The 22591-nt window shown below is 46.9% G+C and overlaps 1 protein-coding gene across 1 annotated transcript in view; it reads right to left on the reverse strand.

Annotated features, from left to right (window-relative positions):
* Positions 1 to 22591, reverse strand: part of CUL4B (cullin 4B) — a 761875-nt gene that overhangs the window by 269497 nt on the left and 469787 nt on the right. Inside the window, exon 14 of the mRNA XM_085608106.1 lies at positions 16135 to 16245. Coding sequence (XP_085464232.1) covers positions 16135 to 16245 — 111 coding nt within the window. The remainder of the gene's footprint in view (positions 1 to 16134; positions 16246 to 22591) is intronic.

The raw sequence follows: 22591 nt of genomic DNA on the forward strand, positions 1-22591 counted from the left end.
AAAACCCCGGAATACCCGCCGCACTCTGCACCCGCCATCCACGGCCCAAGCTCGAGTGGGCAAACACCACGAGGTCACCCCGGCGATCCTGACCCGAGATCCAGTGACCCCTGACCTGCCTCAAGCCTCCAGCAGACACATGCAGCCTAAATGCAGAAGGCCCCTCTAACCGCGACCAGGAGCTGGTAAGAAGATCCAACCCCAAAAGACACCCGTGCACCAGACGCCCCACAGCCTTGTGTTCCCAAACCGACAGAGCCTAACCAACCCCTAACTTAACTCTCGAAGTGGTGGTCGCACCCAGAAGACCTTCGTCCCCGAGCCTGCAGTGCCTTTACAAACCAGAGGTTCCCCATTGAAACCAACAGGGTGCCCGACGTCAAAACAGCACCATGCTCCCGGCCGCCCTAATGCCGCTGAGGGTGCACCTTTGGTGCTACTTTGTTTCCCCATTTGCCCTGAGCTAAAGTCCAGGAGCTTTGCTCCCACAACCAAGTGGCCTGCTTGCCAGCAGCCACCAACCAGAGGCCCCCTATCCCCCATTGGATAACATTGGGCCTCAGCATTCTGCACCCGACCGCCCTAGTGCCACTGAAGGTGTAACGAGAGCGCATCCTTGACCCTGGGGGAACCCAGAAGCTCAACTCCAAAGACCGATTACTTACCTGGTAACCATCAACTTCATTTCTCTCCATAGGAATCCATTGACTATTTTTCTCTGAAAATGTTTCTAAGTGTGGATTTATATGGAAACCTGAAAAATAACAATTGCGCAAAACCGATCTTATTTACCTTATCTCTAGGAAATGTCCCAGTGTGATATCTAGGCATATCACATTGAGTAGAAAAAGTAATCTCAAAATTAACATAAAAGTAACTTACCTGTAATTTTCACTGCAAAGTATATGTACAGCATTTCACAGTATTTATCAACTTACCTGTGCCAGGCTTGCTTGGTTCTAGGAAATAAAATAACTAAAAGAATATTTTTATACAAAAACAATTGGTCTGAAGTTCAGTCTTTGAGTGTGTGAATTCATTTGCTGACAGTGTGTTGAACAAATGCATAACACTGTCCTCTGATACTGCCTTACTGCTCGACCACACTACCACAAATACAGAGTGAGGTGCTATCTAACTTAACCTCTGCCTACCTTTGGGGTTCCACTGGACTCTGTGCACACTATACCTCACTTTGGTATAGTATATACAGAGCCAGTTTCCTACACCCTAGATCTCCACCTCTTCCAGATGGACGCCCCATTCCAGAAGTGACGCATCTGTCACTACTGATCGCTCTGGTTGGGGAAGAGAGAGGGGTCTGCCGTTGACCTAATCATGGTTCGTCAACCACCACTGCATATCTATCGCAGTCCTTACGAGACCTGGACCATGTTGGTGAGATTTCCCCAATGCTGTGCCCACTGGAACTTCAGGTCCCACTGCAGATGCCGCATACGCCACCTGGCATGCGTTACCAACAGGATGCAGGAGGCTATAAGGACCAACAGACTTAGAATCAGTCTCACCGAAATCCAGGATGGAGTCTGAAACATCGGAATCGTAGCCTGAATATCCTGGACGTGCTGCTCGGGAGGATGAGCCCGAAACTGCACTGTGTTCAGAACAGCTCAGATGAAAGGGAGCGCCTGAGAAGTAGTCCGCTGTAAATTCAGCACGTTTATAGAGAACCCCAGTGAATGCAGCTGGTCAGCCATAGTCTGAAGGTGGGAGACGACAGCCTGGGGCGAGGATGCCTTTAACAGTCAGTCGTCGAGGTAATAGAAGACTGACACCCCTAACCTGCGCAGATGAGCTGCGACCACCATCACCTTGGTGAACATTCAAGGGGCACTGGTAAGGCCAAAGGGGAGCACGGTAAACTGAAAGTGCTTGCGGCCGACCTTGAACCGCAAGTAATGCCTGTGATCCGGTAGGATAGTGAGAAAAGACACATCCTGCAGGTCCAACGCTACCATCTAGTCTTCTTGGCCCAGGGCAGACAAGACCTGAGCCAGAGTGAGCCTTTTGAACTTCTCCTTCTTGAGGAAGAGATTGAAGGTCCGAAGATCTAAAATGAGCCTCAACCCTTTGTTCTTCTCCGGAATCAGAAAGTAGCGGGAATAACAACCAGTGCCTACTTCTGCAACCGGGACCCTTTCTACAGCTACCTTGGCCAAGAGAGCTGTAACTTCCTCTTGGAGCAATTTCAGATGATCCTCCGTCAGTCGTTCCTGGTTTGGCAGAATGGGAGGCGGAAAAGAAAGGAAAGGCAGAGAATAGCCCTCCTGGACGATCTGCAAGACCCACTTGTCCGATGTTATGGATCTCCAGTGGGGGAGGAGAAGATGAATTCTCCCACCAACTGGGGTAGTGTGGCTTTGCAGAGTGAGCCTGGGAGTGCTTGGAGGCTGCGGCTGCTGGGGGCAGTGTGGCAGACGACTTCTAGCCTCCATTCCTGGATTGGAATGCACCGCGTCCATGTCCCGGCACGGCTTGCGAAGTCTGTGCAGGACGGTGGCTGGGATAGGGTTGAAAGGAGCTTAAGGAAGACTGGCCACAAGGAGTAGAGGAAAGGCCCAGGGATCTGGCCTTAGCTCGATAGTCCTTGAACTTAACCAGGGCCGAATCTGCCTTTTCCCCAAAAAGATGGTCTCAATCAGATTTGCCTTGACATCGCTTGAGAAGCCAGTTGTCCTTAGCCAGGAGTGGCGCCTTAAGGCCACAGTCATTGAAATCGATCTACCTAGCAAATTGGTCGGCTCTAGGCCACACCGAATGGTGAATTTTGCTGCATTTCTCCCTTCCTTGACTGCTTGGGAGAGCACAGCCCGGGCCTCCTTGTGCACCTAGAATGACGTGTCTCATTAAAGGGGAAAATGGGTTCAAAAGTGGAAGCCCCAGGTTGAAGTACTTCGGTCAGAAGATTAGTCCTGAGCTGCACTGAGGGTAGTTCTAGACCAAGGACTACAGCTGCCCTTTTAACCACCATGGCATAGGATGCCCCCTCCTCTGTAGCCACTGTAGGCGGAGAGAGCATGCCAGTATCTGGAGAAGTATACGGTCCACTGGCTTCCACAAGTTCCCCATACCAGTCCTTCAGAGTTTTCCTGGTGTTCTAGGGGGTCCATAGACCCCTAACATTCCTCTCCTGAGCCTAGCACACCCTCACAGTGCTCAGGCGACAACATAGAATTCCTGGGTTCAGTCTGCGTCGTACGATGTTGTTCCGACTCCGTGTCATCTAGTATGAGGATGGTGCTGGCACCGCTGGTGGGCATCCCGGGTAAGACGTCAGGAGGTGGTCGCGTTGGCACGACTGGCATCAGATCCACCAGACCCCAACAGCGCCGTGCCTGGAGAAGATGGCGTCGAATCCAATGGGGCCTCTTTCGACCCCAAGGGGCCAAAGGGCTCACTAGCAGGGTTGGCCCACTCAAATACACCTTGCATAGCCTTGCAAAAACTTTTACTTGAGCGGCGGTTGCTCTGGCTCCTGGAAAGGGAGGAAGTCGACCCAGGCTCCGGCTCTGCAGAACTGTGCCTAGAGTCGGTGCTCCTTACCTCTCTCGAAAGACGACAGCCGAGGTGAAGATGAAGTCCGCTTGCACCTCTTTCGCGTCTTCCCAGAGTGTCCCGAGGACCTTGAGTGGGACGAAGAGGACTTGGGGCTCTGGGAGAAATCCCACAACCTCCTCTTCTTCGACCAGGACCTCTGTTGAGTCTCACTCGATGGTGTCGACTGCCGGGCCACGAGGAGCATCATCGCTCGCTCCCTTAAGGCCTCCAGAGCCATGGCCTGACAGTTCAAGCACAACTGAGTCGTGGTCGCGCTCGAAACACCAGAGACAGACTAGGTGGGGGGTCGATGACCGACATCATGCGGTGCCAGACAAAACACGGCTTGAAACGTGTCTTTCTCGAAGACATCCCTCACACACAAAGATGGAAAAAATTTGGAATTTGGCAAAAAGTAGAGAAAACAACCTGTCAAAAAGCGACAGAGGGGTAGCTTTTCCCGGATTGCGCTTAACTGGCAGAAAAAGAAAAAACTGACGTGCACGCTCCTGAGTGGCGCCTATATAGGTAACCGCGACGTCATAACAGACATGTAGGCGAATGGAGCCACCAGACGACAACCACAAGATGTATTACTTAGCAAATGTTTACGGATCAAGCCTGATGCCTGGGAATTCAAACCTAAGGAATCTACAGCTAGAAGTCGCAATCAGATCGAAAATGCTAAAATAAAAGCTCAAAGTGAACTTAAATTTCCTGTTAAGGCTTGTATGTGAATGACTAAGGAACAGTGACTATGGTGACTAGAATAATGAAGTCGACTTACCCGGAACCATTTTGACTACTGTAGTACAAGTTACTTACCTTCGGTAACGATGTATCTGGTAGAGACCATTCTAGCCGCAGATTCCTTAACGTAGAATTATCCCCAGGCGTGAGACTGGACCCAGAAAACTTTCTTGCCCAGCATCTCTGTGCGCCGGGGGGGAGTTCACACGCGACTCTGCCCAGACGTTCTACGCGGGCGCGACGTCAGCAAGGTCACATAAGCTCCATCCCGGCGAGCTGACGTCAGTTTGCTTCGGAGAACTTTTTGCACCACAATGCGGAGCCATCACAACAAAACTGAGGAGAGCATGGGAACAGTGCGCGAAACAAACAGAGAAACAAAATAGAGAGAAACAAAAGGTGAGGAACAGCACCAGTTGGCACCAAGGCACCAGAAGGCTACAATAGCGAGCTTGAGCAGTAAAAGAGCCGAGCGCCACTCTGAGGAACAACTTTGCAAGCCAAGGCGATAACACCACTCGGCACTAAAGCACCATAACAGCGAAGCCATAGCGAGAAAAGTGCAAGCCCCACTCCGTGGAACCACCGTGCAAGCCAAGGCGAGAGGCATCCTGGAGGCACAAGCATGTGAAAGCACCGTGACAGAAAGAGAGAGAGGGTCTGCAACCACAACCACAGAGTGAAGGGTCACCAGCCTGGAGCAGAGGAGCAACAGCAATCTATCCCCAGACCAACTGCCAGGGATGGCCATAACCCCTGAAAGGAGTAGGAGGCCAAAGTATAGGGAAAAGAATCCTCAACGAAGAAGACCGCAAGGGATCAGAAACTCCAACAACAGAGGGAAAGAGCAAAAATAGGCCCTCACACTGGAGGGAAACCAGCCGGAAGGATGCCTGACCGGAAGAAAACAAAGAGGACACACACAGAAGACAAGCCACCCATAGGGAGGCGACTGTAGAAACCCAAGCAGAGGGTCCTCGCAGAACGGGGAGGAAGGGCGGGTCGTGAAGGAATCTGCGGCTAGAATCATCTCTACCAGATACATCCTTACAGAAGGTAAGTAACTTGTACATCTGATAGAGACTACTAGCCGCAGATTCTTTAACGTAGAATAGATACCCTAGCCATACCCAGAAGGGAGAAGGGCCTGCGAGAGAGCCTCCCCTCCAGGAGAGACACTGGGCGCAAGTAGGCGACATGTCATAGGGATACGAATGGAAAAGGCCAGGATATCCTAAGCCCAACCAAGGGAGAACCGCCCAACACCAGCAGAGGCAGACAGCGCCCCGAAAAGCCTTAAGGAACACAAGGACCACCTTAAACCCTAAGGAGAAGAGGTAGAACCGGAGGCAGGGCCCACCGTAAGTAACACATACAGTGACAGAAAATAGCTGAGCACACCTCAGCCGCAAGCAGCGGACAAGGCAGGAACGGCTCCACCGCCAAAAGCGCAGACGGAAGAAGAAAGTCACAGTTGTGCAAAGCCCCAGTGAAACCAGAGGCAGGGACAAAAGGAATACATCAAAGGCCACAATGGTGGATTAGAAAAGGCAGGCAAAACCAGGGAACAGCACACCCAGAACAAGCCAGACGAAGGCAGAGGCCAGGGAGGGGCAGGACACACCCCAAAGGAGGGGCCGGTCCCGATGCGCACACACTGACCCACGAAAGAAGTGGAACCAGGCAGAAAAGAAAGAGACAGAGGACGGACCAAACCATCCCCCAGAACACAGAAGTCAAGGAAAGCCAGTCTCCACCAGACAGAGGACCAAGCCGAAACACCGGACAGAAGTGTGGAACCCTCACAACACGATGCCGCAGACAACAAGCCAGACTGGTCCAGCGCCATAGCGAACAAGGAGAAGGACGGACCTTGGCGCAACGCAAGCTGCTGCAAGACAACCGGCAAGAAAATCGCCCCTACGACTTACCGTGACGCCACGGAGAGCAAGGAGCCCGAAGGGCGACCACACCTCCCCAGCACATGACAGAGCTATATAATAGCTACAAGTACCCCACATAGGGTATGTTACGTCCCAAAAAAGATGGGAAAACCTATTAAGAAAAAATTTCCGCAGCAGAGGACAAACAGAAAACCTGCGGAGAAAACCAATAAAGAATACACAGAAGGCCTAATTACACACACACACACTGACCCATGAAAGAAGGGAAGGGGGGGGGGGGGAAGAGGGGAAAAACCCCGGCAGAAAAGAAAGACGGACCCAAGCCGGCCACCAGAACAAAGAAGCCAAGGAAAGCCAGACCCTCTGGAGCACCATGCCGAAACACAGGACAGAAGTGCGGGTCTACCACAACACGATGCCGCAGACAGCAGGCAAAACCGGCCTAGCGAATGAGCGACAAGGAGAAGGGCAGACTGAGCGCAAGCTGCCCCAAGACAGTCGGCAAGAAGTTCGCACTTGCGACATACCGTGACGCCATGGAGAGCAAGGAGCCCGAAAGGGGCGACCATACCGCCCCAGCACAAGACAGAGCTATGTAATAGCTACAAGTACCCCACATAGCGTAGGTTACGTCCCAAGAAACATGGGAACACCTCTTAGGAAAAGATTTCCGCAGCAGAGGACAAACAGAAGACATGCAGAGAAGTCTGCAGAAAGCTTACCAATCAGCCAATAAAGAATCTCAGGAACTACACGGGCTTACCAACAGCCAAAACCACAAGTCAAAAAAGGGCCGGACCAGCAGCCAACGGAAAGACCCTGAGGGCACACCGACCACACAGAACGCACAACCAGGGCTACTCGGCCCCAGAAAACAACAGGAGAACACCTCCCAGAACACAGACCAACCTCCAGGGTGGTGGTGGTGGGGGAGGGGGGGGGGGGAGGGGGAGAGAGGAAGAGGAAGAAGATCCCTCAGCCAAGCATGGCGACGGAGGGCCACTAAAGAAGCCATGGTGCGACCAAGCACCTCAGAAACGTCCAGAGCCGAGCGAAGAATAAGCACCGCCAGCTCCCAGACATCCAACACATGGTGCCGCAGATCCGCACAGGCACCCTCCTGAGAAGCGGAAGACAGAAGGGACTCCGCCGAATCCCACAAGCAAGAAGTGGCTCTGGCCAACACACAAAGTGTGTTAAGCGCCCTCAAGGCAGCACTGGAGTGAAGATATTGCGCCCCCAGGAATCTAACCACCGGGCCTCCCGTGACGGGGAGACAACACCGATGGCAAGGCAGTCTGCAAAAGAGGGCCCCTGGTAGAAGGGTGGAAGGAAAGGCAGACAGGATCATGCGGAGCAGGACGGTGCAGAAGTGGCTGGGGCACCAGGTCCCCCGTGGCAGGATGCCCCCAGGCCCCGCAAGAGAGATTTATGGAGAGAAGCCGCGAAGGGAAGAAGCTCCCGTCCACCAGAGCCCTGATGGAGACCCTCCAGCAAATGATCCGCAGGGAAATGGGCAGCCAGGTGGCCCATGCGCAAAATCCCCGCAGCTGTGGAGACAGCCCGGGCGAAGGCAGCACTCACCTCCGTAGGGCAACACGGAGGGGAGAGCAATTCCTCCGTGGGCGACGGCTGCAAGCTAAGCCGGCCATCCCCCAGCCCAACCGGAGGAAGGAAAGGCCATGCGCGGAACTGGGAAAAAGTGACAGACGAGTGGGGAACCTGAGGCGCCTCCGGGGAAGACTGTGGGCGCGGGGACGACGAGGAGCCATCCTTGGAAGACGCCAGGGAAAAACCACGAAGTCTCGACCCGTCGCCGGAGAACCGAGGGGGACTCGAGGACGAGCCCCGGCAACCTCCCGCGACACCACAGGGGTTTGCGACAGTGAGTAGTGTGTAGGGCGTACTTTGCTTTTCCTCGTTCTGCGCCAACTTTTTCGCTCTTGCTCCACAGGATTTCACAGACACGATGCTAAAGCCGGCCCTGGCCCTGGGTGTGTATTTGTTCTTCTAGCCAACTCTTCAATTTTCCATGGCTGCCGCCCGCTGTTTCCTTCTCCATGGCGCACGGGTGGCTCTGCATGTGAACTGCAGGTTGGTCCATGGTTTATTGCCCCTCACAGCGTTTGCTCCACTGGCCAAGAACAAGGACTCCAGCAGTTTCCTCTTTAAAACTTAAAAAACAGCAAGGGTATCTGTTTCAAGTTTCTATTGCCATTGTAAATAACAATGCATTTTATTTATGTTTTAAAAAAGAAAAAAAATTGTAATTTACAATGTCAATAACTCAAACTAATGTCAATGCGAGACCTATTGCATTTCCAATGCTTGTTTGCTTATACTGCTGCTGAGCTGGCGAGTTCCCAGGGGGAGGAGCCACGCCATCAACTCTGCGGTTGCTGCACAGACTTTACCCCAGTCCAGTGACAGCTCCGCATAGCACTTGGCAGCCCTAAAGACTTGCTTCCTAGCTACCTGGCCCTCCGGTCCCGCCCGCAGAGTTCTTTAATTAGGTATAGGTCATTAGTCTGTCAGGTAACGGTGCTCTGGATAGATTGCAGAGAGGATGTTTCTGGAAAAGCAAGACACCCACACCATGTCCCCTTTGCGGCCCAGCACCTGAAACCACCGACTTAATTGCGGGACTCGGAGGGCGGTGTATAGAGGAGCGGAGCGGGAGCACGGAGCAGCAACCTAGTTTGTTCAGCTCAGCCCCGCTAGCTCGGGCCCCCCAAAAGCGCAGGGATGCCCTCGGGGCAAGCAGTGGCTTAGGCCCAATGCACCAAGGTTGAGCCCCGTGGATGCGGAGGCGGCCTGACTAGTTTAGGAAATGGCTTGTGGTGTGGGGTGAGCTCCAGCCCATGCCAGTGGAGGGGAAGCTTCGGACAAAAGTGCCACTCTTTTTTCCCCCGGACACTTCCGACAACACTGACAGTACCGGTTAGCGCCAATTCCCCGCAGTTTACCCCGTAGTGCGAACTGCTCGAACAGTGAGAGCCCTGCTCCGTCTCCCTCCCCCGGTGCAGAGCACATGTTGGAGCACGCCACGGAGCATTGGAGCACTGAGAGAAGAGGTGGAAAACACGGCCTTTGTAAACAACCTTAGCTCCGGGCAGCCAAACAAACAACAAAAATCTTGAAACTTGTCGCCCTGTCCTGCCCCTCCTTTTTCCTTTTGTGGCTAAACAACAAACTGGCATGGGCGCCACAGCCGTAGCTGGCTATAGTGAGCGTGAACCCAGAGTCCCCCGCAGAAGCGGCCTGGCTATTGCTGGGTGCGGCTTGCAGGGGTGTATTCAGAAGGCCCGATCATGCCAGTGTTAAAAGTAGCCACCACTCCACCGGCGTCCATGTATATTGGTCTACAAAAGCAGCAATCATCAGATGGTAGCAGTCTATGGGCTTCGTGGTGTGATACTTTTGTGCCCTTTCGCCCCCAAATTTTAAACTCCAGTAGGTGTTTAATGTTGATGGTGGTGGTAGTCCAACAACTAGACTGACTGCATCCCAGCTGATCGGACCTGCATGCTTTGAGTGAATTTCGATGCCAATTGTTTCTCTTCGGGGGGTTCAGTGGCAGTGATCCTCCTGGATCTCAGCGCTGCTTTTGACACCGTGGACCATCAGGTGCTTCTCCAACGGCTGTCGGGGGTGGGGATCACGGGTCTGGCCCTCAAATGGTTTGCTTCCTTCCTGGAAGGTCGCTCATTTGAGGTATGGGAAGGCCAGGAAAAATCATCTTCATCCCCTCTCCAGTGTGGTGTGCCACAGGGCTCTTCATTGAGCCCTACCTTATTTAACGTTTACATGGCCCCCCTGGAGAGTGTGGTACTGCCGCTGGGTATTAAAATCATCCGTTATGCTGATGATACTCAGCTGGTGGTAGGCCTCTCCCAGTCGGCGCACCATCCCGACCGGCTGCACACGTGTCTTGAAAAGATCTACACGTGGATGTGCAGCTCAGCCCTAAAGTTAAATGGCTCTAAGACGGAATTGATGCTGCTGGGGAACTCTTCTCCATCTCTGTCCCCCAGCAGCTGGCCAGACTGTCTGGGACCGGTACCCCCCCCCAAGCTGGAGATCAAGAGCCTGGGGGTATGGCTGGAGCAGGACCTATCTTTTAAAACCCATGCCAAAAAGACTGCTGGCGTGTGCTTTGGCCTGCTCCGCTCAGCCCAGAAGATTCTGCCTCTGCTCCCAGTGGCCACTCGAAGGCTTCTCATCCAGGGACTTATCATTTCGCGGCTGGATTTCAGCAATGCGCTTTTCCTGGGTGAACCCGAATCTACCCTGAATAAACTGCAGCAAGTGCAGAACGCGGCTGCTAGGCTTCTGACGGGTCTCCCTAGGCGTCAATCTGCTCGCCCGGCGTTGAGGGCACTGCACTGGCTCCCAGTGAGGGACAGGGTGAAATTCAAGTCACTTTGCATCGCCCACAAAGTTCTGCATGGGGTAGGTCCACCTATTATGGAGGAGATGGTCCAGCCTTACAAGGCCCCTCGTTCTCTCCGCTCTGACCATCAACATCTCCTTCAGGTTGGCAGGGTGAAAAAGGCAAGAACCGGTGGCAGAAGGTTTTCAATAAATGTGGCCTCTTTGTGGAATTCATTGCCCCCTACAATTGCGCTCGGAAGCTAGTCTTCTTCGGTTTCGTAAACTTTTAAAAACTGTTCTGTTTCTCGTGTAATCCCTGCATTCTTGTAGCAGTGTTATGTACTGGTAAGCGCTGGGATGCCTATTGGTAACCAGGCGCTATATAAAACTCAGAATAATAATAATAATATTCTGGCACATGCTGTAACATCACAAAGAGATTGGTACTATATCTATGCCTGTTCCAGAGATGTTAATTTCTGAGTCAACCGGCTAGTAATGTGATGCCACCTAGGGTAATCGGCTTAATCATTTCCGTTGGGTGCCTTGGAGTAAGTAGGTGACTTCAACTGGGGACCACTGGTGCACTTCGCACCAAAAGTACCTACTCTTTAAAGCTGTTAAATTTCGAATTCTATCAAAAAGTGTCCCCAATGGTTTTGAAAAAGCGGAGAAATTGCACAGTGTACATGAAAAGAATAGGAACTGCTCAAACATTGCGAAAGACTAAAATATCACCGGCGATTTTAAGCGCCCTTGCAGGGACAGCTTCCATTACAGAGTTCTCCTCAGCAAAATCAGAGCCTGTAAAAATAAATCTAGGCTTCAAGTAGGATGAAACAGAAAAACAAAAAGAGAGAATGAATATAAACAGGAAGTCAGATGCACCAAAACAAGATGGCAAGGAAGAACTAAATCTTTCAACTATAGCAGATCAGCAACTGTCTTTATTACAAGCCCCTATAAAAGATATTGCAAATGCGGACTTTACACTACCGGACATAAGTCTAAGTCAGCTGCCACATTTAGCTGTGGCCAAGGATCCGAAGGAACCCCTACAGTTACTAAATACTACTCCTAGTCATTCTCAAGGCTCAAAAGATAACCTATCTCATTCACCAGATTTCCCTGTACTCTTATCTCCACGGCCAATAACCCATCACGACATTCTCTCCAAGTCGCTTCTTTCACTACAGAGAGTGCTCAAATCGATTCTCTTACTGATGGAAACTAATACATTAATCTCTGTTCATTCAATGGAAACTGTAACCCAAATCTTATAATTCCTGGTTACTCAAGAATATAAACAAATCAGTAAATTAGAACATAATGGAGAGTTGGGGGATAAACCCCAACACAGAGAAATAAGGGAGGGAGACAGATTCCCAAGGTTTCAAAGTAGTACAAGAGCAGCGCAAACTTGCAATATAAATAGAAAGGAAGTAGGTAAAATTAAAGAAAGGAAACAAAAAGAAACTAAGATTCCCCAGATTGAAACTCAAGAAAATAAAGTTTCCACAATTAGATCCTCTGGAAAACGATCAACAAGGAGGAAAAGAAACATAAAAAAGTGGAAAAGCCTCAAAACAAAACACTATCCAGGACAAAGGATCATCACAAAGATCTTCTGGGCAGAATTCATCCCAACATCTGAATCCACATGCTGAAAATGTCATAAGACAAAATTTCTCAAATGCTAATTATTCAACCATCCAACGAACATCCTCAGTTCCAAATACTACAGATTTACTAGTAGAAACCAAAATCACCACAACATTTTTTGCACATTCGAGATTTCGGACCTTTTGCGACAATGATCCCTTAAATTGCAGACGGATCTTGAACCTTCTACAGACCCTCACCACTCTTGAATCTTTTTCATCTCCAAAAATAAAACTAGTCTCCTTTTCAAATAAATCTAATGTGGCAAAAGCAAGAGTGGAATTTTGGTCTAATGTGGTAACATTGATAGTGTGATAAGAAAGTGAAACGCTACATAAAAAAGGATTCAATGTTATCGGAGTTAACCCCAAAATAACCTCCTCAAGGAGACAGGACAATCTAGAATAATAGACAATCTCAGTCCGAGCATTCATCAAGCAAAAGCCGTTGGTCCTGGACAGAGAGTTCCTTAAACGGTGATAAACAGGGAAGATGATTTAAACTTTCTTTTTAGCAACACTATTAACATTGTCTCCTGGAATATGACAGGGCTTGAACCTATAAAATTATCTAATTTATTAGAAACATCACCAGCAATTACCTTCCTTCAAGAGACCTGGGCCTTAAAAGAGTTTAATCAAACAGCTATTTAGTCTTCCAGATACTAGCAGCCAGAGTGAGTTGAGGTCATGCAAAGGGAGGTCTAGCCATTTTGTTATCCGAGAAAATCAAGTGGGATTTCGAAACTTTTCATTTACCTAGCAAAAACGTTCAGTGCCTTAAGCTAAAAATACAGAAGGAGAGTTTCACCTGTGCAGATACACTTCTCCTTTTTAACATTTGTGTTTCCACAGGCCTAGAACACAATACAATGTTGGTCCATATCTTTAATTTAATCTAATCTACCGTAGGCTCAGAAATCATTCCGCAAATCCTTCTATTGGGAGACTTTAATGCGAAAATTTCCAACAGTCTGGTAACAGCTTCTAAGATGATTATTGGCATCTAACAAACTCGGTTTTTCCTGAGTGTATAATAGGCAATAAACGAGAAAAATTGATTTTACAACTGGTATGTGGTATTAATGCAGTAATCTTGAATGGTAGGATAGAAGGGTACGTTCCTGTACAATTTACAAGAACAGGAGTCACTGGACAGTCTATTCTAGTTTACATCATTTATAGCTATGGTTTATTTCAGAGATCACAACACTGAAGTGTATACTTTACACAAAGCAGCGATCATGCAATATTGACATTGAAAACTGAGCTGAACCTCCTTTCTCCCTCCTCTTGGTCCCAATCACAAGTGCTTGGAGATACCCTTATAGCTCATAAGATGGGTAAAGTTATATGGAACACCACCAGTCTGAATAAGCTGAATGTTTTGATCACTGCTTCAATCCAAAAAGGAAAACAATCCAGTTTCAAACTTTGAACAGACTCTTTTGGCGTGGTTCAAGCTGTTCTGAACTCGGCTGCTCAAGATATAAATCTAAAACCGTCAAGATAGTTAAGTAATCCCACAGATGATATTTCAGGACAGTTAAACAGTTTAATCAGACAGCAATTCATCAGTTTCTCTGTTCTCAGGAAAAAAGAAATTGCAAATTTATAGAAAAAAAGGAAGAAAAAGAATTCTATCAGAAAGAGAAACTATGGACAAAAACTGGGTTGATTTGCAGTTGGCAGTCTCTAAAAAACATATGCAACAGTTTTGGAGTCTTATATCAAAAGCAACAGGAACTCAAAAATCTCCTATGGCATCTGCGGTCTCCCAAAATGACTGGGGAAAATATCTGCTAAAGCTTTATAAAGCAAACGTAGCCGAATCATGCCAAAGAGCTCCTTGCAGATAGACGATTGGTCCGAGTAGCAGATGAAGGGATAAGTGTCCTGACGGAGGAACAAATAAAATCTTACATCAGGAGGTCTAGAATCTCAGGAGCAATGGGTCCAGATAAGATCCAAGTTATTGTCCTCAAAAGTAACCCTAAACACTGCAGCAAGTTTTTGGAGCCACTGTTCTGCCACATCTACAAAATTGGTCAAATTCAAAATCGTGGACTGGGAGTATCTTTATTCCTATATTGAAGCAGGGCTCAAGACTTTCTCCCAGTAATTATAGACAGATAGCTCTGCTGGGCGCAACTTGGAAGATTTTTGCGGCAGGCATTACGGACCTTCTGAAGGACTAGGCATTTACAAGGGGAGTGATTCCAATGGCCAAGGCAGTCTTCCGTCCAAAGCGCTCTGTCATTGATAACATCGGACTCTTACAATCATTAATCGACAAATATGTTATAACAAAATCACAGATAATTTATAGTTTGTTCGTAGACTTTTCAAAAGCTTTTGACAAGGTCAATAGACCCTGCCTACGGAAGAAATTAGTGAAAATGGGGATCCCGGACGCTTTATTGTGATTAATTGTGGTCTTATACACAGCAACGTGGTGTAGAATGCAGATGGGGGCAGAAAAGGTCTTAACTCATAGGATTCCTACGTCGAACAGCCTTAAGCAAGGCTGTTCTTAGCCCCTTTACTCTTTTCCGTGAATGTAAGTGATTTACCGGGGAATATAGTAGGTATAAAGAATTTTCAACCTACAATAGCTTCTCACGAAATCCACGCCTTAATGTTTGCAGGCGATATTGTAATATTTGACATAACACCGATCGGTTTACATCGGGATTTAGATGCTCTTTTCATTTAAACTGAAAAAAACTTCTTGAAAGTAAATATTTCAAAGACAAAAGTGGTCCCTTTCAGGGGAAAGAAGAATCACATCCACTTTAATTGGAAACTAGGAGGTCAATCAGTAGGGATGGTAAAGGAGTATGTATATATAGGGAGAATATTTTCACAGACACTACAAAATGACTCTCATCCACGCCACTTAGAATCAAAAGCCACAGCCCACATAAACGCTTTAAAGAATTTTTATATTTACTCAGTAAAGAGGCATTTTCAAGCTCTTTTGGAAATACACTGAACAAAGATTGCGCCTACCCTGACATATATGCCTTTGAAAATTTTACGATAAAAAATGGCATTTCATGCACAAATGTTTGGAAAACCTTTATGGAAATGACTAACACTAGTCAGGCCACTGAAGGCCAGGCTCTTCAATTAGAATTGTCACTGACTAGTGCTTAAACAATTGCCCTGGCCAATACAATTAGGTGGGCATATAATATGCTCTACGCGGACAAAGATACTGTAAGAGCTTTTTTAAAAGCACAAAACCTTTGAAGTTGGTTAGAACAATTTTACATTCAACAAAAATCTTGAAGTAGCATAAAGTGAATAATGTGAATGATCTGATTGCTCTTATTTATTCTCCCCAAATGAGTTTGTAATAATCTAAATTTTTAAAAATCTTTTTTACCATTGTTTTCGTATCAATTGTATTTATTGCCAGTACATAAATTATCAATGTAAGTCGGTTGATATTCTTATTTTTGACCTCAGTAGAGGTCTAAATCAATCAATACATTGAATTGACTGCCAGCTTTTTAGATATTGAAGTCTATTCTTTTTAGCACTAGGAGATTCTGGACAGAGGGTAGTGCCGAAATCCAAGTGCCTAATATTGTTCTCCCACGTGTGACCATATTGAACATGTGTACAGGCATTTGCTGACTTAATAAATGAATGGCTTTAATGTGGTTTCTTGCTTTGACAGTGCCAAATATTACACTAACAAAAAAACATAAGAAATGGTGCAGGACATCTGCTGAGGTAACATACATTTTGTTAGTATAGATCTAGGATGAGAATAAAAGCATACCTATGGTTCACAAGGCAAAAAACCCTAATCTAGAATTGAAGGTTAACACATGCAAAGAACTACCATTGCAAAAACACTGAAAAAGTATACATACCGTGTTTAAGCTTGGAAAGCATAGATTTTTCAGCATCTACAGATGCACTTTTCCCAACCAAGAGTCGTTTTGCTAAATCCTTTTTGTAGAAGGCCTCAAAAACATCCTTTCCTGTAACAAACAAAAGAAAGTTAGTTTCAAATGATATGGGCACATTTCATGCACTGTACATTGACTGATATGATCACATCTTGAACAACCTGCAATGAAATGGACAGCGTCAATTAATATCAAGCAATTCAGAAAAGCATTGGCTGAATTATTCTCAATGAAAAGGATCTAAAAGTGTTTTTTGAAAGGTGCATAATCCGAGTGAACAAAGAGTGGCCACCTCAGTACTTTGTGTATTGTAAATTATCCATTTCTAATCCTTGATCTGACAACTATGAGTAGGTGAAATATTTGGGCCAATTTCAAAATATGCCTTTATTTCCTGCATGAGGAGTGGAAGCACGGATGTTGCACTGCTTCAAGTGTGGAAAAAAACAAAAGACCAACATAGCTGCTTTTAGAAGCCATGCGAGTGGCCAGAACATGTATTTATCTTAATGATTACTACACAAAGGTATATGCATTTTAAAGATTTTAAAATCAAACTCCTAGTCTAGTGCACACGATATGTGATGTAACCACAATGAAGACAAATAAAATAGCAGCAGCAATGTTTACTAAAAGTGTGAATAAGAGGAAAAACACATTTATTTTCATTTTGCAAGACTGTGCTCTTTTGAAAACCATTAAATGAGACATAGCTGTCAACCTTCTAGAAACTCTTAGAAATCCATAACAAACTAATGTAAAATAAAGCAGTTAGCATTTCGATTAAATACAGTGAATATATACTCACTCATTGCAAAAACAGAATATAAACTAAAAGGGTGGCCTATTAATCACGCAAATTCACTTTTGATTTGTTGACGGGCACATGTAACTCAAGCAGGGGAACACCCAGAATAGAAAATGCATAATATTCATAACTGTTTGCTTTCAATCAACTAATTAAACTAACATACCCAGTAGCACTGATTTTTCGAATAAAAGCCCAGGAACTGAAATGGTGAATGATTACATGGAGTAGCTAGCCATGCTACACCTAAATCGTTTGGAAGGGCTTTAAAATATTTGTCAACATTAACATCTAGAAAAATGATTTCTGTATGTGTTCATTGGGAACTACTGAGGTAATAATTAACAAGTATGCTTTCAAACCATGCACCATGAGACGATAATACCCTATACAACTATCAGGCTTGCAGACGTAATACCATTAGATATTTTCACCAATGTTCATGTGTAACACACCTCATCAAAGTTCTTCTTCCTGCTGGTGGCAGTTGCAGACCTGCAAACTTGCAATAATTAATGGTCTGATATTTCAAGAGAGAAACGAGGCCTTAACAGGGACTACTCTGGAAAGTGCAGGGATTTGGAGCACCAGCAGGTACTGCCCAATCAGTCCTGCTGCCCCTATCTAACAGAAACAAATGCATCTGAGTGTACCTCCTATATCTTGAGGATGTTACAGAATACTAAATGCACTGGGATAATACAGAGCCTCATAGGAGCTGGAAAGTCAGCATTTGCAAGGGATTAAAACTAGTCTTACTCTTCACGGTGTAATAATGGCTCTTAACTAAGCAGTCGTGCAACAAATTTAAATATCAGGTGGCCCACACAAGCAATGTTTTAGTTAGATCTGCTGGTTTGTGGAGGATTAAGAGAAAGAAGCCCTTTGAATTTTATCTGTAGGGTGGGCACTTGATACTGCAAAGCATCCTCATCAATTCAAGCTTCAAAGTGATCATGCAACAGGAGTATATTTTGGGTGCATGTGCATGGAATGTCCCAAGATGTTTCTGTTTAATGTGGTCATCCCATTGAATTCCTCTGTGGCTCAGGGAGAGGGTTGTGGAAGGTCATTTGAGCATGGACAAGAAGCCAATGTAATACTTAGCTGGAATTGCAGTACGTTATCGCAAGCGTGTATCCTTCAGTACTTAATAGTGTTCGACAGCTCTGTCCAACAATCTTTTGCTCAGCTTTGTGGAGCTGTATTGCTCCCCATTGTGCATTTCTGGATCACTTTGTGTTTCTGGCCTCAGTGAGCTCAACATCCATACTAGCCCTATTCAGGGTCCACCCAAGACAGAGCTGGGTGTTTATCTTCGCGGTCACCAAAAGTCAATCTACGTTCATGGCGGAGGCTCCTGCGTGGTCTCAAAAATCTATGTCAGATTGAGTGCTATGGGTACCATGATATCTTGTCCGGGGCAAAGGAATTTTTACTTGTAACCCGGTGGGTGGACTGCCTACCTACTGTACACATATAAAATGTCCATTCAAATTCCCATAACAGGCGTCCTCTGCTACCACTGGGTAGTAGATATGTATAAAGAGTACACTTACTGAATGTAGTGGATAGGGGGGTTTACTGTGACGCAATGGGAACATTGAGTGCAAGCATTCATATACCTATGCTGCACAGGATGGTAGTCTCCATTGTATCAGGCTTGGTTTTCCTTGTGGGTTTGGGTTTAGGGATTTATAGAGCGCATGGCTAGCGCTATAACAGGTAAGGGAAGCTACCTGGAACAAGAGTTAAGGGAACAGCCAAGTGTTAAGTTTCTTCTTAAAAGCCTGTTCGTTTTAGATTGATCGTAGCTCTGGGTCCATGCTGTTCCAGAGTTTGGGTGCCAGATGTGAAAAAGATCTTCCACCCCACCTTGACCTCTTAATTCTGGTGGTGTTCATCAAAAAATTCGACCCTGATCTAAGATAGCGGCGAGGTGCGTAGTGGGAGATCAGGGTTCGCAACATGATTGAACCTCTACCATACATGGTTCTATGTGCCAGGCAAAGGAACATAAATTTGATCCTATTGTGGACAGGAAGGCAGTGTAGCTCTAAGGGATGCTCTAGCTGACTGATTCCTAGGTATATTGAAAAGCAGTCTCGCTGCCGCATATTGTACAACCTGTTGCCTATTGGTAACCTATTTGGGTGATCCGAGGTATAGTGAGTTTCCATAATCGAGTCCTGATACAACTAGGGCTTGTACCACAGTCCTTCTCGATTTCTCTGGGAGTAGGCCAAGGATTTTCCTTAGCATCCGAAGGATGCCGAGGCATGTACCCGCCAGTTCTTTGGCTTGAGTATCAATCGTTAGATTCTGATCGAGCCACATACCCAGATTTTTTATGGCGTATTTAGAGGTTGGGTGGCTGGCTAGGGAATCTCTAACCGAGGGTTAGAATTGCCACCCAGGATCATAAGCTCAGTTTTATCCCCATTCAGCTTCAGGCTGCAGTCCGCCATCCATGGTCATATCCTCTCCAGACACAGGGTAACTTGTTTATGGTCGGAGTTCAGGGAATCGGCTATAGAAACAACTAATTGAGTGTCATCGGCACATGACACAATGGAGAGTTCATACTCCTGGACTATGTGGGCTAGTGGGCTCAAATATACATTAAAGAGAGTCGGGCTCAGGGAGGAATCCTGAGGCACTACCCATGGAGCCGAAAGGGGTGTGACACAATGCTGGCATCCATGCACTGAAAGGACCTGTTGCTCAAAAACGAGGCCACCCATTGGTTGGCTGTGCCTTTGATTCCAATGTTTTCGAGTCTATTGACAAGGATTTTGTGGTCTACCGTGTCAAATGCCGCGCTTAGATCTAATAACACAATAGCAGCGGTCCTTCCCTGATCTAATATGCTCTTTAGTTTTTCGGTGACGATGAGTAGAGCCGACTCCGTATTATGCTCTGGCCGAAAACCCATCTGGGTCTGATGTAAAAGACAGTGCTCTTCCAGAAACTGTGAGATCGCACTATTCACGTGTTTCTCTGCTACCTTTCCCAAGAAGGGCTGTAATGAAATTGAGCGATAGTTTGCCATGACCATGGGGTCTAGTTGAGGTTTTTTCAGCAATGGTTTTACGATGGCGTGCTTCCACTCTTTAGGTACTATCCCCTTTTCAAGAGCGAGGCATGCATACATACACATATCCTGTCCGCACCCCCAAACGTAGGTGAACCACTGTAAGAAAGTGCCCTCTTTCTGCATGATTGCCCCACATTTTGCCAAATTGTGGATGTACTTTGACTGAGTGTGACCTGAGTTACTGCCAACCAGGTACCCAGGGCCTATGTTCTTTTCCTTAACTGCATTGAGACAAACCCCAATTGGCACTCTTTGGCCACATGTCAGTCCCTTGTAAAGTTATACTCACTCCAGTAATTCCAGTAAGGTTTCTTTATGGTTGAGAGTACTGTGCAGGCAATTTAAAAATCGCTAACCTTTCCTTGGTGATCCCCTACCTCACTGTCCCTCACTCCTGTAATCGAGCTCCCTTGTATTTAAGTGCTGCAGCACATCTCCGGTACCGGAGTACCGGGAACCTCTATGATGAAGCTGGTTACCAAACAACTGTTTGGTGAGTGCGAACCCTTTCAAATAAAAGTTATGCCTTTGGCTTATCAAGCCGACGACCCAATTCTGTATGTAGGGACTTACTCTTTGTGATTTTCAGGCTATATCATGATTAGTGAGCAGGTTGTAAGCATTCTAAACAAAAAGGAAGATGAGAGGAATTTGTGTCAAGGGCACCCAAAAGGCTAATAACCTTGGTGTTTGGTGTATTAGTTTAACTAGGAAGTGTCAATCGGTCCACCTCAAAAAGGTAGGTGGTGGAGCATCTGTGGAACCATTCCCCATCGTGCGGCGGTTATATTTGTAGTGACAGTTCTTGAGATGGGTGTGACAACGGGGCACATGTAAAAAGTGATGCCCAACAACTGGTATAGACAGATCAATTTATAAAAAGAGTATTTTTATCTTAAATTAGACATCAAAATGACAACTCTATTGAGGAAAACCAGAGATATGAGATTTCAAAGGTAAGTACATTTCATTTAAAAAATGCAATAAATCATTATATGTTCAGCTTCTCTTAGCCAATTGGCTGTTCGGCTACTCCAGTTGGGATGGGGCCACAATGAGCGGGGGCAAGTAACTGGGATCATTTGGGTCCACTGAGACAGTTACCTGTAGTTTCCAGCAGTCTTCGAGGTCTTAGTGTCATTTTCTCCTTTAATGCGGTCCATCCAAGAAGAAGTCCTGATGATGGGGGTGCAGGATGCTAAGATGCTGAAGACACAGAAAAGAAGCAGTGCATTTTCCACTGGCCACCCAGGTGTCCACGACCTTTAAGGGTCATCTCCAGCCTCAAGACTATCTCCCATGATGCAGCAGAGGAGTCCATAGTTTATACTGGTCAACAGGGTTCCCAGTTACAGCAGGTTTAGCGGTTGCTTACAGGTAAGCAAATTATTTTCTTTCTGGGGACCAGGATCAACTTCGACTTCAGTCACGTGTCCCACGGACATCTTGGGAAGGTAAAGACACAGTCACCCAGCAGGGACTTGGGCATCCAGTGGTTGTCAGGCATTCCTCTGCTGCTGGTCCCTTGAGGAGTGCTGGGTTCCTTAGGTTTTGGTGGTCTTGTAATTTAACAGGAGGGCACCTAAGTAGCCCTTAGAGCCACTTCTTCAGTCATGGCACAAGTGGAGCTCTGTTCCATGAGTTGGCACATCAGGCACAGTCTTCTTTGCGGATGCAGCAGGTGTAGTCCAGACTTTAGAGCAGTCTCTCTTTGATCGGTCCAGAGCAGTTATTTTTCAGTGTTCAGTCCAGTAGTGATCCAAGGACTGCACGTTTGGGGTGCTACTATTATGCAATCTACGCGTTTGTGGTAGGGGAGGACTCACTAGGCAGTAGCACATATGGCTACATTACTCCCATTTTTATTACTTCGTTCCTATAGAACAAGTTACTTATCTTCGGTAACAATGTATCTGTAAGAAACATATATTAGTTATAGATTCCTTACCTTAGAATTACCCCCTGGCGTCAGACTGGATCCAGAGAATTTTTCTTCAGCAGTAACCCTGCGCATTGGCAGGTGGCGTCGGCCTGAACCTATTGCTAGCTGGCAATATTCTAACTGACTCGTCGGTGATTGCAGTCAGCCTTGCAGACTACTACAAGTAGCTCTATGCAGTGCCTACTTGGTCGCCGCTCCTGTGCGCCGACGTCAGTTCTGACATGACTCTGCGTCCGTCGCCGGCGTCGTGGTTGCCGGGATGACGAGGCGGTGCCTACATGACATGACTTTCCACGGCAGAACCTCAGAGCCATGAAAGACACTGACCACTGGTGCACCAAACTAGGGGCCTGCAAGGGAGTCCCTATCCCTAGAAGTCAGTTTGCAGAGCGGGGAGGAAGGGTGGGGCAGTAAGCTATCTACAACTAATGTATGCTACTTACAGATACATTGTTATCGACGGTAAGTAACTTGTTCATCTGAAAGAGACTATTAGTTATAGATTCCTTACCTTAGAATAGATACCTCCACAATACCAACCCCGGAAAAGGGACTGCAAACCAAGTCCACA

Source organism: Triturus cristatus, chromosome 5_2 (assembly GCF_964204655.1).
Source record: "Triturus cristatus chromosome 5_2, aTriCri1.1, whole genome shotgun sequence".
Lineage (NCBI taxonomy): Eukaryota > Metazoa > Chordata > Amphibia > Caudata > Salamandridae > Triturus > Triturus cristatus.